Source organism: Rhinolophus ferrumequinum, chromosome 7 (assembly GCF_004115265.2).
Source record: "Rhinolophus ferrumequinum isolate MPI-CBG mRhiFer1 chromosome 7, mRhiFer1_v1.p, whole genome shotgun sequence".
In the NCBI taxonomy this organism is placed as follows: Eukaryota; Metazoa; Chordata; class Mammalia; order Chiroptera; family Rhinolophidae; genus Rhinolophus; species Rhinolophus ferrumequinum.
In genome coordinates this window covers 7,144,641-7,157,169 of record NC_046290.1, presented here as the reverse complement: position 1 = coordinate 7,157,169, position 12,529 = coordinate 7,144,641, and the positions used below count along the sequence as shown (strand labels likewise).

The 12,529-nt window shown below is 40.5% G+C and overlaps 1 protein-coding gene across 3 annotated transcripts in view; it reads left to right on the top strand.

Annotated features, from left to right (window-relative positions):
* Window positions 1–12,529, top strand: part of CTNND2 (catenin delta 2) — an 829,794-nt gene that overhangs the window by 657,774 nt on the left and 159,491 nt on the right. For all 3 annotated transcript variants that reach the window (XM_033110744.1, XM_033110743.1, XM_033110745.1), the window contains one exon: window positions 3,428–3,611. In XM_033110744.1, coding sequence (XP_032966635.1) covers window positions 3,428–3,611 — 184 coding nt within the window. The remainder of the gene's footprint in view (window positions 1–3,427; window positions 3,612–12,529) is intronic.

The following is a 12,529-nucleotide window of genomic DNA, read 5'->3' as shown; positions in this document are numbered from 1 at the left end:
ATTATATTTTCATCAGGTAAATTAAAAGTTGCTAGTGACCATCAACCAAAATACTAAAACATTTTTATGTCACTTTCACATAAGAATAAATGAGGTGGCTTGTTATAGCTGCTAAATACTACTATGAATTCAATTTATTCCACAGTTTTTCTATGAATTGAAATTTCAGTATTGCCTTGTCTAATTTAGAATTATGAGGGCATTAATATAAGAAAATTACCCAAATGAAGCACTAGAGATATGCCTTCTAATGCTAAACTGATTAATGTTTTCTAGAGATATAAATTTTTCCCTACTAGCTAAAAGTAGAATTTCTGTAGAGTCCAGGGTTATAATCCCATTCAAATGGCATTTTTGTATTCTCATTTGGATTTATTATTTGTAACATTACATCTCATACCTGCTATTTTAATTTTTGAAGTTGTTACTTCGTTTTGCTAGCACTATAAGACTTAAAGAACGTTCGATGCTTGTAGCACACGGCATCAGATAAGGGTCACATCCTCCCGTAACTAATTCAGTATTTATTTAGCACCCATTTGCTGAGCACCTGCCACGTGTATGCTGTGAGCACTCGAATGGCGTCCCCACCTGCATTCCATGGCTGGGACCTTGTGGGGAAGAACAGTGAGCAAATGATAGAAAGGATATTATCTCAAATATCCCCAGAGACTGCTGATTCTGCATTCAAGCTTGTCTCCATGTCTAGATAATCTAACCAAAACTCAAATTTGTGAGGGCCTCCTGCCATTGGTTTGCTGAATTCCCCCCAAAGAAATTCTGCCACATTGCAGCCACTTCGCCAAGTCCTCATCCAAACAGAGGTGGTAACACTGTCTGTGCTCAGAGACCCACTGTAGTTCTCGTAAGTTCAGGAAGCACTGTGGGCTGCAGATAGAAATTAAGATAGAAAGTTCAGAGATACGGGTCAGTACGCTGATAAATTCACTGGAATGTGAAGCACAGATGGAGCCAGCCTCGAAAGGTGGAATGAATGTGAACTCAGAAACGTCTGTCCATGCAGGATGCTGAATTAGGTTGTCCTAATTAATGAATTAATGAGAAAGGAAAGGACAGAAGAGCCCAATAAAAAGTTATCTTGGATCACATCTTCTTTCCCTTCACACTTCCTGTCAGATATTAGATTAGGCCTTCACATTTTCTTAGATTTTCCCCTCTTCCAAGCTCTTTTCTGTGTGTTAGAGAACAGTAAAAATTGCTTTGAGGTCACAGAATGCCTTTAGATTCTTTTAAATTTGTTGCATGTAAAAAATGCAAAATCCTCTCTTTTACTGTTTAGTTTTTAGAGGAAATGTATTTTAAGGCAAAACATGTCAACCATATTTTAGAACATTTTACAAATGTCATTTCCATGTACTTTCACATCAGGATTTGGGAATGAAAAAAACATGTTTTGTTTCTGTATGTTTGCATTGTATACTTAGAAAAAAAACAGATACAAACTCTTTAATGTCACATTTTACAAAGTTATCCTCAAATTCTAGGGTAGATATTAAATTCATTTTAATGTGCTTTTTAAAACTGGAAAAACTAATTATTTTACTAGAAAAAAGAATATTTTTGTGAGACCACAAATGAAGGTAATCATTTTGATTATTTATTTATAGATTATCCAAAATTTAGTAAACTGTATCTTGATGGAATGAGTAAAGAAATAGGTTCATACATCATTTAAAACAAAATAAACACATACGATAATATTTCTAGTATGTGAAATCAGTTCAAATCGGAATGTATTTTTGAGTATCTTCTGTGTACCATTGAGCATTTTTTGTATAGTCAATTTAGGACATTGATTTCAATGCAAACATGCAATACGGAAGTGTAGTGAAATGGTTGATGCACTAGAGCAGAGGTGAGCAAAATTTTTCTATAAAGAACCTGATGGTAAATTATTTAGGCTTTGTGGGCCATACAGTCTCTGACATGACTATTCAACTCTTCCTTTATAGGACAAAAGCCATAGACAATATGTAAATGAGCATGGCTGTGTTCCAATAAAACTTTATTTACAAAAAAACCAGGCAGGCAGAAATTGCCCACAAGCCGAACCCCTGTACTGAAGGATTGATTTGTATAGACAGGGCACAAAAAATATTTTGTTTCCTTTGCATTTACTTAAATGAAATTCCCAGTACATATTAGTTTGAAAAATAGTTGGAAGAGTTTGTCTCTAAAGACACATATTTATAGAACTGATTTAAAATTGTTAGCTACTTTAATTATTAGCCATCTAACAATATCAACTTTCAGATTAGTATGATTAATATACTTGGATTAATATGTTCAATATGGGCAATGCAACAAACTAGTAAAACAAATTTCAGAGATAAGTGTGTTCTGTTCGTCCTATTCATAACACAATAGATAAATACAATTTCATCTTAAAAGTTAATGAAAACTTATTGGACAAGTAAGTTGGAAATTGTGTTTCTAAAAAAAACCATGATATTTTATTTCCTGTATCTTCAGTGATAACGTCTGTTTAGGTTAGTCTTGAAGGAAAATACAATCTTTCTTTCATAGTAAAATAGAATATTATTCTCTGTTTCTTTTAACTTTATGTGTCCTGTTTTGAACAATTGAAAGAATAATTATTTTAAAAGCATTTTCAAGTGATATAACATATATGCAGTACTTCTGACCTTTTCTAAAATCAATCCTGTTGTAAAGTCTCTTTAAAAATATTTAAAAGCCTAAAATATTACATCTGTCTTAAAAATTTTGCTTTTGCTCTGCCTACGTCAATTACTGTTACATTCTGTCCTTTGCAGACATGCCCTCCATTTTCTACTGTTTTCTTTGTTGTTATAAAAGGAAGAACATTCCGTAGGTGCTCTGTGAGCATTACTTTCAGAGAAAAGCTGACAACACTGTCGTAAGTGACAGTAAATTTAAATTTCTTCTTGAGCCCTTTGTCAGCAGACCTGCTGCTGGATTATCATAAGGTTACGTGTGATGGTGGCTGGGTCTCTCTGGAGGCTGTGGAGGCTGAGTGACTCCGATAGACTACATGTGCCTATGGAGGTCTTGGATGAAACAAACATGCCGTAGTGGTCCATTTCAGATAACTTTCACTGTTCTTCGGTCTTGGTTGGAATTTGGGTCCTTGGGTCCATTGTCTTAATAGCGAGTGGAAGCCTGGTTGGGATCCTCAGCTCAGTCAGATCTCTCAGCCTTTGTTAGTCTCCATGGGGCAACAAAGATAATCATGTCACAGCTCTCTGCCCCCTTGTCAGATATCCACAGCACTCTTTTAATGGGTTCACACAGATATTCTAAGATTAAGGGAGTGCTCTAGGACGTTATCTCAATCCTTCCTGCCCATGCTGTTCACCTGATTATGGAAAGTAGTTCTGAGATGAGGAAAAACAATGGCCATCCAAAGCTCTCGTCTCTCTTACAGGAGTCCTTTGGAACCTCTCGTCTTGTGATGCTCTCAAAATGCCAATCATCCAGGACACCCTGGCGGTGTTGACCAACGCAGTGATTATCCCCCACTCGGGCTGGGAAAATTCACCTCTTCAGGACGATCGGAAAATACAGCTGCATTCCTCACAGGTGCTGCGAAACGCCACGGGATGCCTAAGGTGGGTCGTCTCTCATGGCCACCTCCTTTCGTCATATGCTTTCTCTGTTTCTGTGACTTTAATTGCTGTTTTATGAAGGATCAGAGTGTTCCGGAAAGATGAATGTTGATATGGCAATGGACTATGAGAAGCTAGCAAAGCACATTTCTTATGAGGTACTGAAGAAGTGTAGGCATCTTCCACTGTCTTGTACCTACACCAGTTTTCAACTCATTTAACATATTTTCTTAGGTCTTGGGCAAACAATGAATATTTTCATTTCAACCAAAAATAATTAGTTTTCCTTAATTGAAAACAATAGTCCGCAGTAATACCCCATGTTATGATATATCATGCACACAGAATAACCAGGCAGTCCAACTGATTGGGGCAGAGTCCACGACAGATACATAAGGATCTAGGTAACTGACACCAGTAGGCATTTTTATTTTTTTTTTATTTTCTGTGTGACTGCAATAACCTATAATTCTTAGAATAGCTCTCTAATAAGACTTATTGTAAGAAATGTTTTTTTAATAATAAAAGTAGCAAATGTGTTGTAATTCTCTCCCAATGCTTTTTTACAAAAATCATTTCCTAGAAATCTCTTGAGATGTATTAGAATCACCCTTCTGTTTTGTTTAATTTTTTGCTCTTAGAAAATAACATAATAATCAAGTTCTTCCAAACTCTAGAAACTGTGCTCCCAAGGCTGTTGTATTGTGTACCAGAGTTAGAAAGCTGTGCTGGGTAAACAAAATGATGGTACAGGGGCAAAAGGTGATTTAAAATATCTAGTCAAATAATCTGTATTTCAAAAGTAAAATGTGTAGAGGATTGCTTCAGCTGGATTGCCTCAAAGCTGCCATTTCTCCTATGGTTGGTTGGTTTCTAGGTGCAAACACCAGTCACTACTAAGAAGGAACAAAATCACCCCCATGATATTAATAATAATTATCTCATGAATATTTATAACAATGCTCTCTGCCTCCAGCCTTGAGAGGGAAGTGTGTGTTTGTGTGAAATGTGTGTACATAGAAGGAAGTAAAGAGAGCCTGCCTCCATAAATATTGGCGTGCATTCACAGGCAGGGATAGGAAATCCTCTAACGATTTTGCTTTCCCTCAAGGTCACAAAATGATGATCTTTTGACATGATTTTTCTGGATAGGCTCCACCATAAGGCCAATGTACAGTTCTCCAAAAGCCCCCTATTGAGCTATTCATTTTATAACCTTTTAAATTCTATTATCTTTCAGAAACCTCCTGCCCCATCAAAAGAAATAGAACTCTCCCAAAGCTAAAACTGTAGGCACTTTGGACGCTTTATACCTGATTTTTTTATTTCTCTTATTTGCAACTATTACAAATAGTTTTTCCCTCCTTACCATCCTTGACTTGTAGTGTCATAGATCCTTAACAAAGATCATGGGAGAAAATGCCTCAGAATCAATCGTAGAAATATAGTCAACAAGGACCCGTTTAGCTCCACCAGTTAAAATTCTCTCTGAATAAATACCGTAACATAATTATGTATTCATGATGTTTGACATAAGGATGTAGGCCACCGCCATTGTGAGCATACATTCAACATCATTAGGTGAAAAGTCAGATGAAGAAGCCAGACGAGTGTAGGTTCATGGGTCCCCTTTGTAAGTCACGTGGCTGAGTTTAGGGTCTGGGATGTGATGTAGAACAAAGCTGGGTCAGAGCACACACAGAGGGTTGACCTCTGCTTCTGGCCAGGAGTAACCAAATCATAGGAAGCCGGAAAAAAAAAGAAAAATGAGGGCTTCTGATTTAGGAAGAGTTTCATGAAACTGAATTGACTTTCGTTAGTCCAGATCCAACCAGGTTTAGGGTTTTTCCCACTTCCTGACTTCATCATGTGACAGAGCAAAACTCATCAATATATGGTGACTTTCACTGCCACCTTAATTTAAGTTCTGCCCTTCTACAGAAAGAAATATAATTTCTCATCTCTTATTTGAATGTGTTTACGAATCATTCCACATTGATGAGCAGCTTGGACTAAGAGAGGAAGAAAACAGCCCCTGGGAAGGGGCTAAAATTAATTTATCAAGTAAAGACTGAGCAGTTGAAAGGCTTTAATAAATTCCTACTGTTATTTGCCGCTTACTTAGAACCATGTTGGCAACACATCAAAATAGTCATAAATGTGTATATCATGGAAGATTCTAGATTTTAGTATTGAGGTATTTACATTCTTCAGTTCTTCATTTCTCCAACAAAGCCTGCATCTTTATTTGCATTAAAGCAGTGACTTCGTATGCTACCCCTGCCTTTCAGCAGTCCTATCTGTGAGCATATGCTAAGTGCCTGCTGTGTGCCAGGGAGGGACCATGGAGGTAGAAGTTAACGTGGCAGCCCCTGCCGTTCAGTAGCTCAATGTACTGCAAGAAAATGGCACCCATACAATAAGTCCTCATGTAATATCTAAGAATCAGGTGAGGCTGGGACGTCATCAGTCAACACAGTGGGAGGGCGGTATGGTCAGATGAGTGGCAGTCGTGCTCTGACACAGCCGTGGGGGAATTCCAGGGTCTGTAGGTAACCTACAACCCTAGGAGACTGCAGGAAATGCAGCTGGCGTAGTTGTTCCATCCCAGATGATGGATGACCTTCAAAGCAGAGCTAAAGAGAACAGACCCACGTCTATGAGGAGTGGAATCTTGGACCAAGAGAACCCACTGGTCAGCTCTGTCTGGGAGCAAATATGCAGACGAGAGAAGGGTCAGGTGGAGAGAAGTGACAATAAAAGTGGAGATTTGAATTTACCGTGGAACGCCTGGCTTGCCTCGTTTTTAAGATACCTCCTATGGATAACAGTGAATATCAATATTTTGTTCCAGTCGATTTACTGTCACTGATTTATAGTTTTGTGAACAGTTAATCATAGCTCTCTCCATTTAATACGCCGAACCTACAAAACATCGTAGCTTGCCTCGCCCACTTTAAGTGTGCTCAGAACACTTACATTTGCCTACAGTTGGGCCGTTATTCTGAGTTCATCTCAAGAGTCATTGTCCTTCTTTTCTTTATCACCAGAATCAAGAGACACAGATGGGCATGTTGTAGATATTATGGGATGCAGACACACAAAACACAATGTCCAAAAACCACCAGCAGCATAGTACTCTGTAGAGCATCCGTTGTTTATCCTCCTGATCGCGTGCGTAGGAGCTGTGGCTCGTGGCCATAGCCCAGCATCATGAGAGGGTATCTGGACTGCATGTCGCTAGCCCAGGAACAGGTCAAAATTCAAAATGCGAAGTATGATTTCTACTGTATGCGTATAGCTTTTGCACCATTATAAAGTCAAAAATCATAAACCATCAGAAGTCAGGATCATCTGTATGTTGTTTATTCTTGTATTTATTATCAGTTCAGTAGCTCATGGTTAGCCAATCATGAAGCTAATCCTTACACCCACATCCTGACTCCTGATCCAGACCATTCCCTCTGGACCCCACAGAGAAGAAGTATCAAGTTACATGAGATGAGATGAAGAGAACAGCACAACCAACTGACCGAGGAGTGGACAGCGCTTTCTTTGCGTTGGTTCCTTTCATTTGGTTCTGGATTTTTACTGAGCAGCATCCTCTTACCTGACATCCCTTTTTCTTTAGTTTCCTTTAGTTTTCTTTTTCCTCCTCCTCCTCGCTTACTTTCCCTTCTCCTCTCCTAAGGCTTCACGTATGGAGTGGACAGGTGGCCTGGACAGTTAGTCATGTGGCACCATGTTGTCCCTTCTCTCTACCAACATCTTAAATCTAAATTTAGACAATCAGTCAGAGCAGGGGGTGCCTTTCTTTGTTTGTTTTTTAAAGATAAGATTGTATTTTAAGGCATATCCAAGTAATAGAGTTAACATTTTTCCAGCACTCAGACTCTTTCATTCTTTTACTGATGACTTAAAATGAGTTAATATTTTTGACTTGTTTGTGCAACTATAGTTTCAAGAATATATAAAGAAAATAATACATAAAAGAAAATTACATTTTCTAATCCAGTATATCTTACAACTCCAGTAGAAAGAGCTTATGGTAGGTAAAAGTAAATTTACCAGATTATTATCAAACATCATTACCCGTGATTTTTGTGCCTTGCAGGATTCAAACTTGTTTGTGTTATTTCGGGATGGGAAGCTGAGGTGTTAAGAATTTAAGCAATTACTATTCTCACGAAGATCAACTTTTTACTTTTCAGAATGAAAAAACATATTATATATGCAAATTTTTCCACTTTTAAATGCCCCAAATCTTATCAGAGTGAAATTTAAGTTAGAAAAAAGACCTGAGCCTTACTTAGTAAGCTAAAATCTGGGACACTAACACTGCAATCTTGACACAATTTTGTTCATCTTAATAGACTGTCCAGTTTCTCAAGCCTTCCGTTTGACAAGTAGATGTCGCACTAACACCCATGGTGGTACCCCACGCCCAGGAACCTCAAGCACAGGGCTGACTCATGGGGACATTCTAAAGGGAAGAGCCTCTTCCTTCGCCTTCTCTAAAAAAGCACGGTAAATCCTCATGGGGCTATGTCACATGTTGACATGGCAAAAATTAAGGCACATATGGAATATAAAATAAAAAGTTAATGCCCCAGCCCTTTTCCATTTGAAATTCATTTTGAGGTAGGAAATGGAATTTTTCAAAAGGAGATCTATGTGTTTGTTCCTAACATATCTATCTGTCACTGAGGAAAGAGGATAGAGAAGTAAAAAGAAATCTTTCAAATTTTGTTGGAGGACCATGTTGATAAAAATGATGGCAGCTGGATTGTGGGATTCCAGGAGGCAGCGCCAGGTGGGGACAGTGGGCGTTCGAGCTTCCTCATTTCTTCCCCTTTTCTAAATTTTGTCTTTCGCTCCAATTCTGCCTGATTGAAGCTTTAATTTTTAATAAAAACCATTTCAAAATGTGGCCTAAAAATCAATGTGGTGAATGTTAGAGAAGCATAAGGCGTGAGCATGCGTGAAGCTTTGTTTGTCTTTTCTTCTTCACGTTGTGATGAAGGCGTGCTCCTGGAAAACTGCTTTCCTGTGGCCTAAGTCAGGCGGTTCAGACGTGGAAATAGACTGAGTGTCGTACTCATGATTGTTTCATTGCACAAGGTGTAACCAGAGACTTCCCTAACCTTTGGCCAGAACACCTCACCTTCAAGCAAAATGTGTGTTTACCAACCACGGCCTGAACACTGGCCAATAGACCAGCTTATGTTGGCTGAGGTCACTGTAGTGGGTTGACTAGTACCCCCCAAATTCATATGCACCAGGAACCTCTGAACGTGACCCTATTTGAAAGTCTTTGCAGGTGTGTTTATTTAATTAGATGGGGTCGTGCTGCCGTAGAGTGGCCCTGAATCTAATGAGTGGTGTCCTTCTAAGAAGAGGACGTGCACATTGGCACACACAGGAGCAGGGCGCGAAGACAGAGGCTGAGGCTGGAGTGATGCAGCCGTGAGCCAAGGAGCACAAAGGATTGTTGAAAGCCACTAGGAACTCGGCAAAGTCAGATTCTTCCCTGGGGCCCTCAGAGGGAACATGGCCCTGCTGACAGGGACACCTTGATTTTGACTTCTAGCCTCCGGACTGGGAGGAAATCAAGTTCTGTTGTTTTCAGCCAACTAGTTTGTGGTACTTTGTTCTGGCAGCTGTAGAAACCTAATGTAGTCCCTCTAGTAAATAGTCCTCCAGAGGGGGCCGAGGAGCCACGGAAGAGTACAACACAGGGAGAAAAAAAGGGGACAAATAATTCAGAGAAGCTGCCTGTTCCCAAACGGTGCCTACACACTGGAACAGACGACCGAGATAGGGGCCTGTTTTTCTCTATGCACAAGGCCATTCCCCTCCGTAGCTCAGGTGCAAAGCTAAGCATCACCTATAGCGGGATTGGGCTCTGCAACCCAGATGTGGCTGCCCCAGCCAGAGGGGGTTCAAATCCAACTTCTGGGCTGATGGCTGTGAAACAAGCATCTCCCCACGTGTAGACCCGGTTTGTACTTTCTGCTCCTGACTTTGAACTAGCATGGATTTGTCTGATGCTACAGCAGCTAGCAGTCATTGTAAGGTCTCAAGCAGAGCACGTGACACAATATATCTTTTAAGGAAGCTGGCCCCAGCAGCTGGGTCCAGAATGGATGCTTTCTCAATTTCCTGTAAAACATGACTGTGTTTCCCACTTACAGTACCACAAATCAATATTGTAAAGATCCCTGTCGTGGCCGTTATCATTTCAGAATGAACTATAGGTGAAGTCCTCACGGAGTATCCTTTTTACTTTTTAATCCGCCAGCTCCATAAGACAGCTCCAGTCTACACTATCGGACAGCTGGGTTGCATTTAGTCATGCGTGCTGCAGCCGTCATCTCCAGCTGAAGTATTTGCACAGGGCTGGCTTTGCTAACTTCCCCAGCCCATTTCCTGGTGCCATCGAGTCATTTATTTCTATTATTCTGTTCCCACTTCAGCATCTTGTTCTGGAGGACAACAATATAGAGCCCTAAATTTTTTTCTGTCTCTGTGTACATGCGAATGCTATTAAGCCCTGTCACAGCAGCTGCATGGTACCTCTGCTTCTGAGTATAATTAAACTCACACCCTCCATTAGTCGTTTTAACCCATATAATGGATGAGCGCTTGTCCGCCGGGAGCCACCGATTCTGGAGTGACCTTGAGAAAACCCTGCCACAAAGTCAGAATAGTGATAATCACACTCTGGCTGGAAAGCTCCCAAGGACGTGTCGTTTATGTGGTCCTCTTGTGTATTGAGCCACAGGCAAGAAGAGGAATTATTAGTATCTCTATGTTACATTCAGTGGTTGCCAATATTACTCATTTAAGAAGACTCTTTTTCAAAAAGTGTTTCTTAAGTCTTGTGTAATGTGCTCTGGGTGTGGCAACTGAATGGCACACTCTTACCCAGGCACTCACAAAGGGACTGACCTCATCTACGTGGATGCTGTGAACAGACAAGACCCCCACGCACCCCACTCGTACCCCATTTTCCCACACCTGGTCCTAAAGCAGAGGATGCTTCTCACCCGAGCAGTTCTCCACTTCTGATCAGTGTGCCTACTAATAGGATGCAAAGTGAATGGTTTGGGGGGCTCATGATTCATCGATGCAGGTCCTCTTTAAAGGAAGGACACAGAGTTCTGGAAGGAAAGGTGGGCAGAAGGAATAGGGGGTCTTAGGACCTACCAGAGAAGACGGTTGGACTGCCCACCTCAGCAGCTCCACTATGGATAAGGCCTCCAACTTCCCATGGTGCACTGCTCTCGCCCACTGCCTGCCACCCAGTCAGAAGGAGGTGGTGGTTTATACTGTGTTCATTTGCTAGGGTTGTTATAACAAAGTACCACAGACAGAAATGTATTGTCTCGCAGTTCCCGTGGTCAGATGTCTGAGAACAAGATGTCAGCAGGGCTGGTTCTCAGAGTCCTCTCTCATTGGCTTGCAGACGGCCATCACCTCCCCACGTCCTTGCGTGGTCTTCTCCTCTCTGTGCATCTATTTCCCAGTCTCATCTTCTTATAAAGCCACCAGTCCTATTGGGTTAGGGCCCATGCTGAAGACCTCATTTATCTTGATTACCTCTTTAAAGGCCCTGTCTCCAAATCTAGTCATGTTCTGAGGTCCTGGGGGTTAGGGCCTCAACATACGACTTCGGGGCAGGGACATAATTTCAGCCCATAACAATACTGTAATAGTTGGCTTTCACTGTTCGTTTTCACTTTGGGAAATAAATGTTAATAAATTCAAACATTCTTGTGAGGTCCTGTTTGACCAGTATGAAGCATGTTTCAGTTCATTGCATAATAGAAACCAAAATGATACTTATTCCCTCATTTCAGCTAATGTTAATTTGCAGTCTCTGTTTCCCAGTGGAAGCGATCATAAAAATAATCTATAAGCTGACACTTTCCTTTTCTTCCCTCCAAGGAAAAGTGGTCACCAAAGGAACTTCAAGAAATTCTCTATGTAGCAGCATAAGAATTATGAAGGCAAATTAATAAATTTGTTCCTTAATTTCGGTTTATATAGTTAACTATGTTAAAGTCTTGTACGTTGATGAAAGCACTAACGATTTAACGATAAAAGAGGGCTCTTAGAAAATCTCTACACGTATTCATCTTAAAACCTAAATATTGAATGTATATAAAATGACCTTCATTTGGAATCAGGAGCTCTGCATTTGAGCCCCAACTTTGATACCTCTGAAGAGAAACAAGGCTGCATTATCTTGGCCTCAAGGTTCACAGCTATAAATGAGAGGTTTGGCCTAGATGTCTTTGATTAGATCAAAAGAAAATACCGAAAATGGTAAGAGTGTTTGCTGAGCCCGTGTTCTCTAAGTTGAGATTCCCAAATGAGGCCCCCCCCCCTTGAATACCACAGGTTGTAGGGCCCGGCCTTTGACCTTACCTGCTCATACACTACAGTACCGTCAAGGAGGAAATTAGCGTTTGGTTTAGCGTTATAATACTATTCTTCTTTAATATGGATGCTATTTAATGCAATTGTTCCAATAAGCTAGTAAGGTAGGACTTCCCATCCCATTTTACCGATGAAGAATCTGGTGCTCATAAGAGTAAGAGTAACTTGCCCCAAGTCATACAGCAACTAAGAGAAGGAAGGGTGGTATAAATGCCACAGTGCATGGTGCCACTCCTCCATGTTTCATTCGACAGAGACGAGGAGCAGCCCAAGAACACGCGTGTATATTCACACTGAGGACAGGATGCTGGCTCAGTCCAGATCCTGTGAGAAACAGACACCAAGACAGAATTAGCAATCCACGCAAGATATTTAATTAGGGGCAACACTTGAGAGAAAAACATGAAAAGAAACCAGAGGACTTGGGAGACCCATCAAACCATGATGTGGGTCTGACGCCAAGGGAAGAGAGGAAG